Source organism: Liolophura sinensis, chromosome 5 (genome assembly GCF_032854445.1).
Source record: "Liolophura sinensis isolate JHLJ2023 chromosome 5, CUHK_Ljap_v2, whole genome shotgun sequence".
Taxonomy (NCBI): domain Eukaryota; kingdom Metazoa; phylum Mollusca; class Polyplacophora; order Chitonida; family Chitonidae; genus Liolophura; species Liolophura sinensis.
This window is the reverse complement of record NC_088299.1, coordinates 1,070,951-1,089,986: the sequence shown is the minus strand read 5'-3', so window position 1 is coordinate 1,089,986 and position 19,036 is coordinate 1,070,951. Positions and strand designations below refer to the sequence as shown.

The window sequence follows — 19,036 nt, the reverse complement described above, 5'->3', positions numbered from 1 at the left end:
CTCCAGCTCTCGCATGGGTCAATAGACCTATGGTAATTGTACAAATAAACTTGTTCTGAGTTATTCTCTTGGCAAATGGACACATCGCTGACGCTAAGGAATATAACACATCAAGCACCGAATATCCCATCCATTATCCTGCATCGTGAATCTTCAGTGTGCTGTGTTTTTTACAATTAAGGTGGTGCAAATGATTTTAAAGTCGAGTGTGCTTAGATGCCATCAATGTTCAGTTTCAGTGCAAGAAAAATAAGCCAAAATACCTAGGCTATAGGTATATACCGGTATACGTAAATAAGCTAAAATTGTACTAAAAAGCCAATCGGTCTCATTTTGCCTCTCTCTGACAGGCTCTATATTGAACTTGAAGGTGTTTTGAGGTCTGCTTGGAAACGATAGCCTTCGTACACTACTTGGAAACTATAGCCTTCGTACACTACCGCACGGGAAAATGTCGCCGCACCAAAAGTAATGCTTTACGACAAACTTGCCTCAAAAATGTACTCTCTGACAGAGAGTGATATAGGACTAATCTTTAAAGTTTCTGGCGATACTTTAGACCATTTTACCAAAATAATAGATAAATTCTTACAGGCATGTACCAAATTATCGGAGCTGTATGCCCAACTGTCTTTTGTTTAATGAGTTAACGTCATTATTTTTCTGTTCTAAATTGCAGGGGTCAAAGTGGAGGCATTTGGCTGTCGGACTGATTCATTCGATCATTTTTTATTCGCCTTATATTTTTCTCATTTATTATTCGCCTTATATTTTTCTCATTTTTAGGCTAACTCATATGCATAAGGATAAAGCTAGAACTGTGCCTAATTGTCCAACTACAAGAACAGCTTCGTTTAAGCTTGTTCATACAAAAAGTCCAAGTCCAACAATTGGCTTGCGGATACAACAAACAGCATCCTACGACGCCCGAAAGGTGGAATTGAACCACTCCGACGTCAATCGGCTACAGGTTTGAAGCCTGCACCCCAGACCACTGAGGATCATCCGGGCGATTTGATTGGTTGTGTGAGTGGTATATATAACAGTGCAATAGCGGCCGTGTTCTAGGTGTAAGCTCGTTTAATTTGCATATGCCTGAAATTTTTTCGTGATAACCACTGTTTTATTCCAGTTTTGCGTGTTTAGAAGCAAATTGATTCCTTTCCATATATATTCTTTACTTTTTCAAATTATTATCTGGCAAATTGTGGACGATTTAAGCTATATGTGAGTTATCTGAATTAAACGACACAAGATAAGTACATATTCTATACACACAGAGTTGTCTGCCCCTTCACGAAGGCATTTGAAATACAAACAAAATTCGAGGAGGACGCGGCTGCCTGCTGGAATAGTATATGAGGTGACCTGTTCATTTTCAGTCAGTCACAATGAAACTGCCTAAATGTATATAATAACAATTAAGAGTTGGGTCAAATTGTGAATAACTTATTTTTGGCTCAAAAAATATATTCTAACTGAAAATTTCAAATCTGATTGAGCCAGCATAAAAATTAAATGGCTCATCTAATAGGCCGCGACTTTTGATATGCGAGTGCTAGCTAGATCAGCTGGTTCCTGCGATCGTAGGCCTATACAGGGCTAATACATCGAATTAAGTAGGTTGTTATAGGCAAATTCATCCCAGTCAACTATGTACACTGTACGTGCCTATAGGTCTGGGTGGGAAAAAAATGACTTTTTAACGAATTCTGTTTACACGATAAGGTCGTTCACTGCTATGCATGGATTCCTAATTGTATTCGGCCGTTCCGTTCAAGCCTGTGCTTGAATATTTGGTCTTCGTTACAGCCATCTTCTACACGCTTGGTCTGACTCGCAGGAAGTCGTGCCGACCTCCTATTGGAGTCGCTAACACGGTCACACTGTAGGCAATCATACTGTGAGCTAGCACAATTCTAGGGCTAGTCAACAGTCTGTTAAGGATTGGCCTTAGAAACTGTGCTAAGTCTGAGCTGGCGAGGTAGCATCAAAACGCATGTAAAACGATTGCTACAGAAAAACAGTAGTTCACAATAGCTCGTACACATGCGCGAGTCGTGACCATGGATTCAGCACGCTATATACATGTCGAACATTTGCAGTCTCTCTTGACATGACATGATGACGTACATCTGTATACACGACCACGAGCTGGTTCGGTGCGATATAATGGCGTGTATAACTCATAAAGACGTGAAGATGTTCATGCCTTCCAGTTCCACTTTTGTTCGACCATCAGCGCATATAATTTTATATGACCATATAAGGAAGGTAAAATGTAGGTCACCAGACCCTGTTTGGTTTTCATTGGTCAGGCCAGCTGGCGTGATCAACTTTCCTGCAGACCATAAAATGGCCATTTCAGATCGAATGACCTTGAAGCATGACTACAGTCGGTGGCATCAGAAGTCTGTTAATAGACTTCTAGTGGCTCATACATGTAGCGCTCGTATCTATGCGCTCTAAAACGTAATGTATACGTTACGCAAAATATTTCTTCTCCAGATGTTGATTTTTTACTCATCTCGAAGACGTTTAGGCTCAATAGCATATACCATTTCGATGAAGCAAGCATGATACTCAATCATTAGAAAAAGAGTAAAGAAATAAAACTGTTTGCATGCGTATATCCCAATTAGCTCGATCTAGCTGTTCAAATATATGTTTATTTATCTGATGGATTAAATGCACCGTGCAGTATACATGTCGTTACGGCGAAGCAGTGAGTAGTGTAAATATTTCTATACGCCATTCAGATTGGCCTAGCGCCCAGGAAACACTTATATGTGAAACTTTGCAGAGAAAAAGTTAAAAGCGACGTTAGACCCAAACAATGTAGGCCTAATGTAATGTAATTCCGGTTGGTAGTTGTCTGAAATATCATAAACGCAGATCTTGTATATATACCCCGATTTTCAGGCCATTCTTCTGGTCACTAAAACGTATATATAAATGCTAGGGAACAGCTAGCAAATACCATTTAAGCTGTGTAAAATCTATTGTTCATTTCTGCCTTTGCGATGACGTTTCACGAGCAAACCAGTAGGCTTACCGTACGTATATTGCTCATGTATCATTGTAAGAGAATAATGATCATTCATTATATTGGTATATGCATGTCCGAGTCGTCACTGCGCGGGAAAAGATATCTTGTCGATACATTGCACACTGGAAAATGCCCCCAGAACGAGGCTCAAATGGCAGTATAAACACACCGTTTTCTTCAGTAAGGCCGCAGAGCTTCTGTATAGTCTAAATGGGCACCATATATATATATATATGTGTGTATATATATATATATATATATATATATATATATATATATATATATATATATATATCTTAGCAAACTGGATCGCGGTAAGGAGATCTGTATGAGTTCCTCATTGCTAATCGGATAGTGACGCCAGTATACGTTCAGCAGAATTCGGCGCTGCTTTCCATATGAAATTCAGTCTAATATACGTCACTATTTACAGATTCTCTTGGACTGGTAATTTCTGTATACAGCCGGCTAATTCCATGGCTAATTATATCCATATATTTGGTATAATCTATATAACCCATGTTTACATTTAGAAGACCTTTATTTATTTATTTATTTATTTATTTGATTGGTGTTTTACCCCGTACTAAAGACTATTTCACTTATATGACGGCGGCCAGCATTATGATAGGAGGAAACCGGGCAGAGCCCGGGGGAAACCCACGACCGTCCGCAGGTTGCTAGCACACCTTCTACATAACATGAAGTAAGTATTATATATTTCTTCAATCAGATGGCATATATGTGGTATTTAATTTTGTGTATATTTGGTATGACTGGTAGGCGCGATGGTCTATAAAGGATATGGTATGGTAATGGCGGGAGTCGGCCCGAGGGTAAGAAATTGTGCACCCCAAGAAGCGAAACTAACTACAGCTGTGAGTGAAAGCTGCAGACACACTCGTCAGGCTTCTTCTTTTTCAGTTATGTTTTACTCTTCTTTGCCTTGCACAGGTCATGAAATCGTTCTTAAATATCTTTTTGTTTGGGCCTGAGACACCATAGAGTGTGGAAAATCACTTCACCACAGGTGTAACTTTACGAAAAATTACTCAGCGCGCAGTTATGCATCAGTCAATTAAATACGTATATAACATGTTAATGTTAGCTTGAAGGCCGCACGTCTTCTCAGCCATGATTCACGTATGATTTCGCTATAGTTACCACACGTTGCGTAATACCCTAGCTTAAGAGTCCATTCTGATTCTGGGTAACGCTAATTTAATATAAGACAGACTATACCACAAAGATTCGAACTCTTCCTCGGGGTGCAACATTTTCTTCACAGTGACTTCGTTAGTTCACTGTACTGCGAAGGATGCCTGACAGACTATGGCCGAAATACGAATTTTAAACTTGCCAAAATTTGATAAAGGTGATCATATTGTAGAATTTATTTGTGACATGTGACCAACGTTAACCAGAACGAAACTTTGACAGCTCGTAGAAATACACACATGAAAGTTCCAAAATGATCTTGTGTTTAACGTTGATCTTAATACTGTAAATTAAAGACATAGTGCCTCGTTTGAACGCAAACTTGGCTGTTTGATTGAGAACTATATATATATATATATATATATATATATATATATATATATATATATATATATATATATATATATATATATATATATATATATATATATATATTCCACATGCCTTTAGTTCACAGTTCATCATGTCCACAATATGCATGATATACCTTGTGACAGAACTGTACGTATAGGCCATAACAAGCGAGGCTATATATATATAGATACATTAGATACAATATATAGAGTTAATGATATGTGTAATAGGCCTACATATACGGTAACAGGATTTAGCAGCAAAATATAAATACGTGTACGTTGATTTATGGAAAATTCTCTCCTGTGTATGTATTCGGCTCTATAATGACCGCTGTAAAATTTAGAAGAGTTTATTCTATGCCAAGATACCTTTCAAATGGCCGCGAAAACTATCTTAATTCTGCAATTCCCCAAAACATCTTCTGGCCATATGTATGAGTACCATTTCTATCAGATTGCGATACATGCAGTTGAGAATTGTATATCGGCTATCTATTGTTAGGTTATATAGATTTAGGCACCGAGCAATATATTCATCATGAGAGTCAGACTGGCGCAACAAGCGGGTTGTTTATGTTACACATATACACATATAAAAACCTAATAAAATGACGAGTTATTGTGTGTGCGAGAAATTCCGATTTCCGTCGGTCCTTTCCCCGTTAAAAAATGTTGGCACCTTATAGTCAAGGGTGCACAATTAGAAAGTAACTCATGGCCGGACTGTAACCTACGCGTCTCAATTCCCCATGCGGCTTCCATACTCGGACAATTAATGTGGGTGGCAAAAAAACAGTTAACGGCGTTCTTTTGATCGTTTTTATCGCCTTAGATTCACTGAAAATCACTTGTTTTTCCACTATTATGACGTACAGCATGGTCGTCAGTAATATGCCAAAGATCGGTACGTATATTTGACTTTCTTCGCGGTTTTCTCCACTCATAAAACTGACTGCATGCCTATAATTCTAACCGGCCTATCTTTAGAAAAAATTCTTGAGCAAATAAATAAAAGTGATAAAAACAATAGATAACCTAAGTCAATTTCCATAAAAACCATGCAACACCATGCGTGTTAACACAAACAGATTAATTCAGCGCCAACAGAAACTTTACTAGGCCAGAAACATTGATCACCAGAACAAGAAAACCGACACAACACATAGAATCACGCTTAAATAGTCGTGGCGCGAAAAAGTTTTCATGGCAGAATATTTGAATTAAGGGTACCGGTAGAGGCCTAAAGCACAAATTGTACAACTACATAGGAAAATCCCTATTTCACAAAAGAGGATGAAAAACTAGCCAGCTATATGGACGTATGTCCATGTAGTTGCATTGAAAACCTGCACCAAAATTTAAAGTAAACAGTAAATGAATTTTGAATGAAGGAATTGTATCCAGTAATGCACGATAAAAGCGCGGGAAAATGCCAAGTCATAAACAAAAGATGAAATTTGTTTTCATTATTGCGTTTTGTGTCTTTCAATTTAATGACGCTGTCAAAAGTTCAAACGTACATTACTCCTCGCCTCATTTGACGTTTTCGCGAGATTTAACAGTTTTTATGGCTAGTATATAGAAAATAATGATGGCCGCCATCACGTGACGCTTTCCCGCTCGAATGATGACTCACGTCAATAGCGGTAGAGTAACCCGGATGTTTGACCTACTTTTTGTAGCACCGGGTAATGCTGGGAAGTCTGTACAGCTGGAGACCACGTGGCATTGAGGTAGGATTATTCTCTCGTTTCATTGGTTGATAGAAGCTCACAAATTATGCGCCTTCTTGCGTGGTGACGTCACGAAACGTTAGCACGTGACCTTTACGTCGCCATCTTGTTCACATTCTTTGTACTGTGTTGCATTCTGAGCCTGGAGGTCGTGAATTTCCGTATTCCTGGTTGACAGATCCACACCCGACGGCCAGACATCACAATAGCTTGCAGGTACGGTTTTGTTTAGATTCCCTTTGCTGTGGATAATAACTTGATTGTGGGCATGTCGGGGAATATTCACTAAAGTGAGTAAAATTGTGTTTGAGAAAGGCGGTATCTGTAGCCTTGTGAGCAGCTACAACTCGTCAGTGCTTGTGGGCCGTCGGGTTGAGAGGGGAAATGGCGGAGCAACCAGACCGAGGCCATCCAGCTCATGGCGCATTGGCTGTGAGAAAGTAATATCTTAATTCAACATTTTGCCGCTCTGACCTGATGTCGTAATGAATAATCGAAGAGGGTAGAGACCATTCTTATCACTGGAAATTACGAAGTAGGGATGTTTGTAAGCAGTTCACTTCTTGGGTAATCAGAAAGGCTGTATAGTGCATGTTTGTTAAACTCACGCATGTTTGATGTGACATGTTTGTGTTGTGTTAAGAATTTTATACTGGTAGTTACAACTATGTTCCATGCACTTTGAGGGAGGGAATCTGTTATTCATCATTTAGTTGAACATTCTTAACAAACACAAATTACAAACTGGCATTCCAACATGGGTGCAGGCATTAAAATAAAGGACAGGTTATGCATGAGTTGCTAGTCACTGAAGTGTCTCGAAGACCATCACAAAGATAAATGAATGAATGAATAAAAAATGGCACCACAGCTTTGACCTGAAAACATCCTATTCTTTTGCCCTATTAATGATGACATCGTTTATTTCTAAAACAAAAACACTGATAAACAGTAGGCCCGGTGCAAAAATAGTTCAAAACAAATTTTGGCTTGAAAATAATTCTCACACTAAACTGAAAAGCACTAGGGTTGATCTAGGCCCTTAAGCCCAGTGCACAAACAAGATTTCCCAATACAGACAGCAAAAAATCCTCGAAATTTACTCATGTGCAGACAACCAGACCAAGAATTCCTGAGTCTGGGATGCTTGATTCAAAAATTCAGCTTGTTTGATTTTTGTGTTATGCCATACTCAAGAATATTTCACTTATACTATGGCAGCCAGCATTATGGCAACCATCTGCAAGTTGCTGACAGACCTTCCCACTCAGCCAGAGAGGAAGCAGGCATGAACTGGACTTGAACTTGATTCTGGGTAACGCTAATTTAATATAAGACAGACTATACCACAAAGATTCGAACTCTTCCTCGGGGTGCAACATTTTCTTCACAGTGACTTCGTTAGTTCACTGTACTGCGAAGGATGCCTGACAGACTATGGCCGAAATACGAATTTTAAACTTGCCAAAATTTGATAAAGGTGATCATATTGTAGAATTTATTTGTGACATGTGACCAACGTTAACCAGAACGAAACTTTGACAGCTCGTAGAAATACACACATGAAAGTTCCAAAATGATCTTGTGTTTAACGTTGATCTTAATACTGTAAATTAAAGACATAGTGCCTCGTTTGAACGCAAACTTGGCTGTTTGATTGAGAACTATATATATATATATATATATATATATATATATATATATATATATATTCCACATGCCTTTAGTTCACAGTTCATCCTGATTTTGTTAGGTTTTTACGGAAGTCATGAGTAATTAATTTCGTATTGTTTTCCTCTTATCTCAAACTAATTTAGAGGTTTCATAGGAAGGGCTTGAAAGACCTACAAAAGTTGATAGCCAGTATCTGTTGGAAGCGCGTAAACACAGCTGTCATGGGCTCTGTGAACAGTCTGTTGGGAGTCGGCTGGCCACATGCACAGGTGGCTTGGCAGCTTACATGTGTGTCACCACCACCATTCTGTAGGCTCACATGCCATTTAGATCCAGCATACAGTGATGTAAATTGCAGATAAGCTTCCTCTTAAATTCGTCAGGCTTTGGATAATTACCAATCAAAGGTGCGGCAATGGATTTGGGGGGTTGCCCGACGGACTAACACATGTTGTGGTTTTGGTTGCATTTTTCGCTCGTCATGGACGACTGGATGACCTTAGAAATTAAGGGCTGATTTTCCATGCCTGGTCATTTGATGAAAGAATTGTTGTATCACCTATGACATTGTAATGGTTTCTAACTGATCAGTTTGTCTTTCTCAGGATTTGGAACTATTAAATCTAGGTGCACTCTTGCACCCATAATTTTTTCTCTTATTTGACCCCTGCATAACTCACAAATATTTTTTTTTGATATATTTTTATTATAATTACAATTTGTATCACGTATATAATTTCTGTGTGGCGAAAGCAAATTTGCACACCTTCGTCATAATGGCGAAAGCAGTGGATGCCTTTAAACTTCTGTTGTTTAGGTTTAAAGTTTGTAAATTTACTCAAATTTAATGTTGGATCCAGAATCGGGAAAGAATATTTGACTTCAGTGTGACAGAACTTGGTTATGAAAACAACAAAGTTTTTAAAGAGCATTTAAAATCGGAAATGTATGCCCTGAAGCACGTGACGAAAATTGGACCTGCGATAATTCAATGTAGCATTCAGATTAAACAAACAACTTTTTGATGATGGCCTGGGGTAGCTATGGTACAGTATAATGATCAGTTGCACATGTCATCCAGGATGGCAGAGTTCTCCACATATTAGTAAATGCAAGCCATCCTTAGACTGAATTTTCGGGCTAGGTGTGTGTTGTTTGCATGTGGGGTGGATGTCAACCGTAGGACGCGAGGCCCTTTAAATGTATGAGAATCGAAATATTCAGCAATGAGGTGCCCTTTACCGATGGTTCCACCCCTTGCCCTTCTGAGGCCAGATTAGGCCCTGACAGTCGTGCCATAACGCCCTTAAAAAAAAGGATATGTACCACATCATGTGGCATGAACCATATGTGACATATACTCCAGGCTGATAATATCCAGATATTAAAATCATGTTTTGGATTTAACTATTGTGAAGAATAAACTTATATTTGCTTGAGAAAAAGGCAAATATAAATTGATAATAGTTTATATGACAAGCAATTTGTCCCCATAGTTTTCACTACAATTCACTGAGTAAGAGCATTGCTAACAGAATCTTGTCTGCTGGATTGTGATATGTACTAGACGGCCAAGATTTACAGGTTGTGGGTGGATAAAGACGGCAGAATATGTTGTGTGTGGAGATATTGTCTGCCATGTGTTTGCTTGCGCCGTTGTTGTGCGGAAGGACTTTACCCAGATTAATTCCATGTTAGCTTGGCTGTACAAAGTACAGTCGGAACTTCAGGGGTCAAATGTTTGGTCATTCACTCATTATTAAGAGCTCAACATAAAAGCGATTGGCTCTAATTGAGCTCAGATTATCACAAATGTAATTTTCAGTCGTGGAAATATTTCAAATTTCAGACACATAAATGATTGTTGTAATTCACCCACGTCCTTGATGTTTTACAGTACATGTAGACTCTACAGGTAATACCTTTCACACCTTCAAATCATATTGGATGATATTGCACAAAGTTTTGTCCAGGTCATCACTCCAACAATTATCCAACAATTTGACCCGTGAACTTGTCATACCTCGAGAGCTGGCGTCCAATAATAGGGAGAGGAATGTTTAAGTAAATGTGTCTGGCTGGCATCTTTGAAAGCACTGCATATATCAAGCTCAGGTTTCGCATACAGGTATAGCACAATAACACATCATTGATCCATAGTGCACATTAATTGCTGTAAATTACGAAATTCATGAGATGGTGTATTTACAATAAATGTTAAAGTAAATGTTCTGGGTGGTTTCTAAATGCATTGAGCTCAGCTTTTGTATACGTGTGAAGCACAGGGACTCAAGAGGGATGTTCCATCATCCCTGCTCTGTGTACATATAATTACCATAAATTACAATGTTCACTAATTCAGTACTCTATGTATTGAGCTAAAGTTTTGCATTTGCATTAGCCTCTTAAAGACAAGTATTTTGGTAGTCTTGCTACAAAGTCAAAGTTTGTTGGATATGTTGATAAATAAGGAGTGGAAATCGACACCTTGTCCTTTATTTTAAAAAATTTTTTTTCTCGAGGAGTTGCAGTATCATTGACCCAGTCCCTTGATTTACATGTATACCCAAAGGTGTGAGTGAGCGAGTGAGTGCTTGGGGTTTAACGCCGCACTTAATAATTTTTCTGTCATGTGACAACGATCCCAGAAGTTTGAAATACATGTAATGCACATATTGCATGAGGTGATTAGTGATATTAAAACAGTTATAATGTAACAGTATTGATGCAATTACTTTATAGACCTCTACCTCATTAAATTGGTGTTGGAGGACAACTCTGACAAGTGTAATAAAGGGAAGAGTGTTTTATAAAGTTTGACAAATATGATGTAGAAACATAGTGATACTAGAAACCACTGTACGCCAATCAACATAATACCATGATTTTCATTGAATATCTCCATGATAACCGAACCTCTGTGCAGAGAATTTACAAAGTCTGGATGTTTTCTTTACTGAAATGTTTGAAAGTGTGGACACATATGTAGTAACAATGTAATGAAAACTTTGGGTGACAGCATCGTATTGAAAAGCATATTGTAATGAGGGAGAGGTGTTCTGGTGGTGGTTCTCTATTTCTTCTGCTAGGAGACATGTCTAGAATTTGATCAGAAGCCATAATGGGTGATCTGTCTTTGTTTTAGATCCTGTTACAAGTCAAACACAAATGAATACAGCTAGCAGCCTGAAAGAGTACTCCATGGTCAGTATTTTTGAAAGATTATGGACTAGAAACAATATTTTATCCCTTTATATCAATTGCAAGCCCAGCGTGTCAGTTGATGAAGGGGAAGGGATGTGGATCTGTCCCAAACCAAAAGATGAATTGTACATTAGACACTTAAATAAGTTAACATTATGCTGTATAAGGTAAATCGTTTCGATTCGCTGTCTTCATTTTTCTCCATTTGTACATCCTAAACTTCCTTGAAAGGTGTTAACAAGACCTGAGAAGTTTTTGACTGACTGCCTGCCTTCAATTCTGGGGGGACAGTAGTATAACATCACTGAGAGAGTAACGAGGAACATATTTCACCGATATGGACAATACAGAAAGGGCACCTCAGCCATCTTTGTTTCTTGGTTTTTACATTTAGTAGGGATAATGATATAACGACTACATATATTCAACCAGTTGCCTTGAAACCTGGATGCTGGTATTAAAGACAGGCAACTATATATGTATGTAAAATTGAAAAATGAGGTGAAGTTGTTGTCATGTGTGGCAGTCCTCATTATTTATTTTGGGTTTGACAATGATTGCGTGAGATTGTGCAAAAGTTATGCAAATCAGAAAGGTAAAATTCTTGGCAGTTTCAGTGGCAGCAAAGCTGAGAAGGTGGCCTACCGATGTCAAAGAATTATGTAGCGGAGAGCCAATGTGTACAATACATCAGTATAGACTTTGTTATTGCAGGATATGTTAACTCTGATATATTTTTATGAGTGGGTCAGTAAGAACTTTTCATCAATATATTTTCAGGCTGCCAGGATCTGAAACGTGCTGAGGGATATTGGAAACTGTCACCAGTCCATGTCGACCGCCGAGGAGAGAGCCAATGATAAGCTGGCAGCAGACACATCTTTTCTGGAGTGTCACAAGCTCTTAAAATCTATGGAAGATTCTACCATACAACTAACCCATGATCCACAAACCCCCACTCCAAATGGACATGCAGAAGAGAGAGATAAAGAGGGTGGTGGTGCCAAAACTTTAAAGATCGTGTCCAAATCTGTGAATAATGTAGATTTGGTAAACAGCAATGACGTGACTACAGAGACTGCGAATCACAGTTCTGATGGACCCCAGTCTGAAGTGGAGGCCAAAATTGTCCCAGCCATAAATGGTTTTGTGACAGAAAATCATGAGAGTGGTACACCGTCAAAGGACCATGGTATAACATCAAGTCAGAATGGTGATTCTAAGGACAATGGAGAAGGGAGTAGACCCCATCAGGGTAGCAACAGCAATCATTCTGTACACCCTGAGAAACCTGAACAAACAAAGAACTTGAAGGAAGGGGTAGATGCTTTGGATCAAGTGAATACCACGACCAAGCAGAGCTCATCTAACCCATCCTCGGCCAATAAGCAGATGAGCCCCTCAGCCGAGAAGCCTGACCCATCCTTAGCAGTTAAGAATGACCCATCTTCGGCAGATAAGAAAACTCCGTCCTCCTCGGCAGATATACATAACCTATCCTGTGCTGATAAGAACCCATCGTCTGCATATAAGCAGTACGAGTCCTTGGCAGATAAGGAGAATCAATCATGGCCAAATAAGCCGGACCCTTCCTCAGCAGATGATCCTGACCCATCCTGGACAGATAAGCAGAACAGATCCCCTGCAGATAAGCTTGACCCATCCTTGGCAGACAAGCTGGACTCATCTCCTGCAGATAAGCTCGACCCATCTTCTGAAGATAAGCCTGACAAAGACAAAGTTTCTGCTGATCTGCTGGAACCCATGGACGTGGGTGAGGACCTCAAAAGCAACTTAAAAGGTGAAAAAACTGAAAAGTCAGAAGGTAGACCCCAACACGAAGTTAGTGTTAATGTGGTGTCAATCTGTAATGATGACATTCAATCAAGGCCAAATTTGGCGGAGGCACTTGTATCAGTAGGAGGCCTCAAATCTGCAGTCCAAACTGTGGCAGTGACCAGTCCAAAACCTATTGCTCCAAAACCAGTCCCCATTCCAGGTGTAGCTGCAAAGTCCTCACCTGTGAACACATCGGCTCCCGTTGTAACCCCAGCTCCTCCTATACAGCAGCAACCTGGAGGCTCCTTTAACGCTACCCAGAAACCATACGTGTCACAACCTGTCCAGAATAAGGGAGGTAAGGGCAAGAAGGCAGCAAAAAATTCTGCTTCAGCTGCAGCCTCGGCTCCTAAAATTCCCAAGGAACTTGGACCCACTGCTTCTTTTCTATGTGACCTGGGAATGGACTTGGTCAAGGAAGGTGTTTATAAGGACTTGATATCCATTCAGTCCCGCAAACTTAAAGCTGACAAATTGAGCGAGTCAGAAGTCAAACAGCTGGAAAAGCTGAAAGAAAATTATGAAAGCGTGTCCCAGAAAAATAGGGAAGTGAAAGTGGACTACACAATGAAGTGTGATAAGTGTAAGTTTGTTACAGAGTCCAAGAACGTTATGTGGCTGCATCATGAGTACCCACACACGGACAGCCGAGAAAATATGTACTGTTCACACTGTAGCTTTGCTACACGTATTCCAGTTGCATTTAACTTTCATATGGAGTCAGAACATCAAATGCGTGGAAGAATCATTCCCAAGCCTGCCTTCTGGCATTGTAGTTTGTGCCAGTTTGAAACAAATTCTAAAGGTGTGCTCACCAAACATAGACTGAAATGTGAAAAAAATTTCAATGACAAATTGAATTTGTGCCCGACATCATCCCACGTGAATTATTGTTTGGCTTACAACTTTTACAAAACACCAAAGCCGGCACCACCTCCACCAGAGCCTATAGTGAAGGCCCCCATTCAGTCAAAGCCTCTCATTCGTCCACCAGTTGGCAGAATTCCTGTCCAGCCTGTCAGAGGTCCATCATTTGTTCCACAGACACGACCTGTTTTACGGCAGCGAACCCCACAGCCGCCTGTACGGATGATCATACAACAGCAACCACAACAACACATGATAATACCAAGACCTTTAAGTCAGCAGTATGCCTATGCCCCTAGACAGTCTGCGACAGCGCCCCTGACTGTCCGGCAGATGCTAAACACCACACAAGGCCCATCTCAACCCCAGATCCAGGTAAAGAACATTCCTCGTCAAACTGCTCCAGTTCGCCAGCCACAGCCTGACCTGGGCCTTGTTTCATGTGAAATTTGTAAAGGCTATGTGAAGGACAAAGATGCTCTGAGAGTGCATTTCTTTTTTGCCCATCAAATTGATCTGTCCGCCTCCTTGCTAAAGCGTGCACAGCCACCTCTGTTCTGTGATGTCTGTTTTGAGCGGTTTTGGACAAGCCAAGGCCTCCAGAAACACAAAGAGACTTTAAAACATTTTTACAAATTTCAAAGTCCACCTACGCAGCAATCGGGACTGCATATCTGTATCATCTGTGGGATTCGTGTCACTCACCTGCTGAATCACATGAGCTCCACCCATAACCTCTCTCTCAAGGACTTCCTCATCGCCAAGCGCTGTATAGTGTGTGGGGGAAGCTTCCAGAACCGACCTAGCCTGGAGATTCACTTGGCCTCTAGCCATGGTATCCTTGTGAAGACAACCCCAAACCCTAACACTAACCCTAACCCTGTCCAAATGAATGCTACACACAGACCTACCCTTGGCCGGCCACCCAGCACGGCCGTTGGACGAGTCATGCCCGTTGCTGCCCTCAAGCCTGCCAGTGCTACCACCTGTCTTATCTGTAACATATCCTTCCTCAATAATGACCTGCTCACCAGGCATTGTCAGCATTGTCATGCTAGCTGTGTTGGCTGTGGCATGATTTTTGTTGATGTCGCTGCGCGCAATAGACATCCATGCTCTAATAAAAATACCAATTTGAATCAGATTTTGGCATGTCATGTCTGTAAGAGTAGAGTTCATAGCAGAAATATGAAATCTCATGTTTTGAAGTATCATGCTAAAACATGCTGGGTTAAACTGAAGCGTAGAAGTGATTTAGATGAAATGGCTCGAGACTGTGCAAAGCGTCCTCGCTTGGGAGCAGGATCGGAGGTTATTGTTCTCAAGGAAGACAGACATGCGTCTCCAGGTAACAATGAATGTCAAGACAGTAAGGAGAAACAAAACCATAGTATGAAAGATGTGAAAGCAGTAGATAAAAACTCTAGCCCCTGTGATTTGAAACCGGGGAATGATATCTCTAGTCGCAAAGATGGTAAATTACAAGATGATAGATCTGGCCCCTGTGACAAAGACAGTGGAGATGGTGTCCAGCCAACATTGATCGACAAGGAGAAAGGACCAAGTGCAATTTCAGAAAAACAAGGTGGCATCCAGGCGAGTGATGGCGCGCCTACGGATGACAAGGAAGTCTGTAAAGTCAAGTATAGTGATACAACTTCCAATTCAGACAAAACTGATACTGTTAAGACAGTGTCTAAGCTGACTGAGCAAGAACCCTCTGTAGTGATACCAATGGAAACTGAAGACACTGGGTAACCCATGAACACCCAGCTTTAAAAAGCTTCAAGACAAGTTCTGTAGACAATGCTTGTGTACAAGCCAGATAAGTTCACTGAATGTCCAAGGTGTTGATGTGACCAACAACTTTGACCAGATTATAAGGGAAAGTTCAGTTTTAGATCCAGATGTCTCTTCACTTATCGCCATATTAATATGCATTAGTATTGTCAGATCAAGCGCGTGTTACATCTGTTACAGTTTTGTTAATGTGTCCTAAGCATCACTGTGGTCCACGATGGGCTTGTAAAGTTAATTTCTTCTTTGACTTGATTTACAGCCTGTATTACTCTTGAATTTAAGGATAATCCATTGCAAAAAAGTATTTTGTTTCCCCTTTGAAGGTGTGGTTAAGTACAAATTTTCTGAATGTGTCAAATCATATACATGTACTCGTAATTCACATTTTGAACATGCTTCCTTCAAAAATGCATTGGCAGCATCTGTCATTTAAAAGTTCTTAGAACCAAAAATTCTCATACCAAAATTTAGAAAGAGATATGCAGATGATTTAACAGAGCAGAATGATTCAGTCTCTCACAAGTGCTGTCTCTGAGTCCAGCTTAAACTGGCTTCCTCTCTGACTTGGTATGTTTGGCAATCGTGTTAATGTGAAGAAAAAGCTTAAATGTCAAAGTTGTTCTGTCATCTTGATATTTCAGGCAGTTTCCAAATATTGATTCCTCTGGTTCCTTGATATTGGTTTTTAAATTGGAGCAGGGTACAGTACGCGTCTGAAAAGACATCCATGGCATGCAGAATTAATGTGAAACTGACCTGTAGTAATTTTCAGTATGTTCATTATGCTTTTTCTATCTCTTGCTAAAATCTCTGTGGGTGTTACCAGGATTAAGAGATTGCCTCTTAAATTAAACGATTGTATGCTGCTTTTTGTAAAACACACTGTCCAAAATGACCTTCCAGTTTCCAGTATTTATGTACAAAGTGTACATTTCTGTTTGACATTGATCTGGTCAACAGGACCACCGAAAGTGGCTAAATTCTGAAACAATGTTTAGATAGATACATAGAGAATGGGATATGAAAAATCAGTGATCATCACTTTACTGCCTTTTTGTAGTAGAGTGCTATCACTGTCATTGCTTTCATACATGGGACAGTATTGTTGCACTGAGTGACTTTGTGTATGAAATGTGTGTAAATATTGAAATCAAAGGAAACTTGGCTTTTTCTGTGTTTAGTACAACACATTGTATCATTGATTTTTCCAATAGTGTGGATGTAGTGAAAGATACTAACTTAATGACTGCAAGTCAGTACCTGAAAATTAAGGAACCTTCCCATTTTCATCATGATTAAGCTACCAGAAATTGTAAAAGTGTCTTTGTACACCTTCAAGCCCAACTTTCTCTTTACATTGTTGGATACTTTTTATTGTCTGTACCCAACAGTGTTGTTCTGAGTAGTCATGTGTGTGATGAATACTGGAATTGTGGTTAAACCATTTCTGGCACTGAGAAATTTGTTCAGTTTTATCTGGAATAACTGACTTAAGAGGTAATGTTGTATAATATCTTATAAAATCCTGTGATCTTTGAAAATGTAAATTTGTTCAACAGTTAATTTATGTAAAGACATCTTTAAAAGTGCAAATATTGACTGTGCGTATGGATTGGGAGTTAATTGAGAGGGCTTTAGTAAGGCCTGTGGAGTCAGTGTTGAATGTCTGGTCTTGATTGACAGCCCAGTCCATGCTATAAAGTGCCTATATGTCCTGGCAGTGGCCAATTTGATGCTTTATAGTCATATTGGGACCTTTACAATACAGATTGTTTTACTCTTGGCAAGATTTTATTGGACCGATTATGTGATTTGCTCCAAGTACTAATCCTTTACCTACTGATGTTGTCAGAAAACTGTTAGAGATGACCCAAAATATTTAGCAGTTAAGTTTTGTAGACTTTATTATCACGATAAATGTGAATTGTGTTCCGATGTCAGACAGTGCGTGAATGGATAAGCTATATGTATTCTAGTTTACAGATCTATTTGAATTTTTTTTATGGGATTGTGTATGTTTTTGTAGACATTGTCAGCCTCAAAGCATTCCTGGATAGTCCTGCATTTTATCATCAAAATAGCCATGACTACAGCTAAGTCAAATTGTGGATTTAATTCAAAATGTACATGTTAGATGTAGCTAAATATTGCAAGAAATATCAGGCAAGATTCATGTTCTTGAGTTTGTAGTTCATGAAAGGGAAACATAATGACTAGGTAATTTTAGGGTAAAGCATCATCCATCATTATCACTGGCGAAGTTTTCTGATTTTATGAACTGCCATGCCAGGAGCTTGTTAGTACCGGAGGACACTAGATTTTTGTTTTGTTCTTCGTTTCTGAGGCTTTATATATATATATATATATATATATATATATATATATACACGTGTGTACGTATTGACACGCATACAGAGCAGAGTTGCATAAATGTCAACAAAACATGGCTTTGTGCTTGTCAGTGCTTTGTTCTTGAAGTTGTTTTGTTGTAATGTCCTCTGTAGTAATATTTCTGGTTGTCTTCAGTTCAGTTCCAAGTGTATGTGAAGATGTACTGGTGATTGTGGTGATTGTCATATTGTTTATACTTTGTTCTATAATATGTTACAGCTGACATAATACAGGACATCTACCACTGTCGATAAGAAGAAAGTGTTTGTTTTATATTATTAATAAACATACAGTAACATTTGGTACAACTGTGACCTAATTTCTCCAAAATGTATTAACAGTTAATTATGGTTAACTATAAAAATATAAATTAACTTCAATCTGGACTAATAGCCATTGAGGGTACGTGTAAGACCGCTATTAAAATTCTATTTATTTGTTTATTTATTTGCTTGATGTTTTACGCCGCACTCAAGAACATTTCACTTATACTATGCTGGCCAGCATTATGGTGAGTGGAGATCTGGCAGAGCCCAGGGGAAAACCCACTACCTTCTGCATGTTGCTGACAGACCTTCCCACGTACGACAGGAGAGAAAGCCAGCATGAGCTGGACTCTCGGCGACTTCATAGGTGAGAGATCCCTGGGTCATTACGCTGTGCTAGTGCACTAACCAACTGAGCCAAGGAGGCTGCCATTAAAATTCAAGTCATGCTGACTATTTGGTGTATTTCACCTGAAGCATTTTTCAAGTGACACATTTTGCTTGATTCTAACTGATTCGTGCCTTTAGAGGGCCACCCAATAGTGTATTATGAAGTTTGATTAATTTTGTGTCTGAAAGACTTGTCGGTAGAAGGCCTATATGTTTTCATTAAATTGCATTTTCACAAACCAAACTTTT

General features: G+C 39.4%; 1 protein-coding gene and 1 non-coding gene across 3 annotated transcripts; one reads left to right on the top strand and one right to left on the bottom strand.

Moving 5' to 3' along the window:
- Positions 1-924: 924 nt before the first annotated feature.
- On the bottom strand, positions 925-1,011 carry Trnastop-uca (transfer RNA opal suppressor (anticodon UCA)). Its single transcript has one exon. It is a non-coding gene; the product is annotated as a tRNA-Sec (tRNA).
- Positions 1,012-6,461: 5,450 nt separating this feature from the next.
- LOC135465699 (MOG interacting and ectopic P-granules protein 1-like) lies at positions 6,462-18,080 on the top strand. Of its 2 annotated transcripts, XM_064743012.1 has the most exons (3): positions 6,462-6,572; positions 11,176-11,234; positions 12,015-18,080. In XM_064743012.1, exon 3 carries the CDS (start codon positions 12,066-12,068, stop codon positions 15,696-15,698), a length of 3,633 nt encoding a protein of 1,210 aa, XP_064599082.1. In that variant the 5' UTR covers positions 6,462-6,572; positions 11,176-11,234; positions 12,015-12,065; the 3' UTR covers positions 15,699-18,080. The 2 variants fall into 2 exon arrangements, with proteins under 2 accessions (XP_064599082.1, XP_064599083.1); XM_064743013.1 differs by lacking the exon at positions 11,176-11,234.
- Positions 18,081-19,036: the final 956 nt, after the last annotated feature.

Coding starts and splice junctions, on each gene's coding strand:
- LOC135465699 (XM_064743013.1), top strand. CDS start 12,066: ATGTCGACCGCCGAGGAGAGAGCCAATGATAAGCTGGCAGCAGACACA.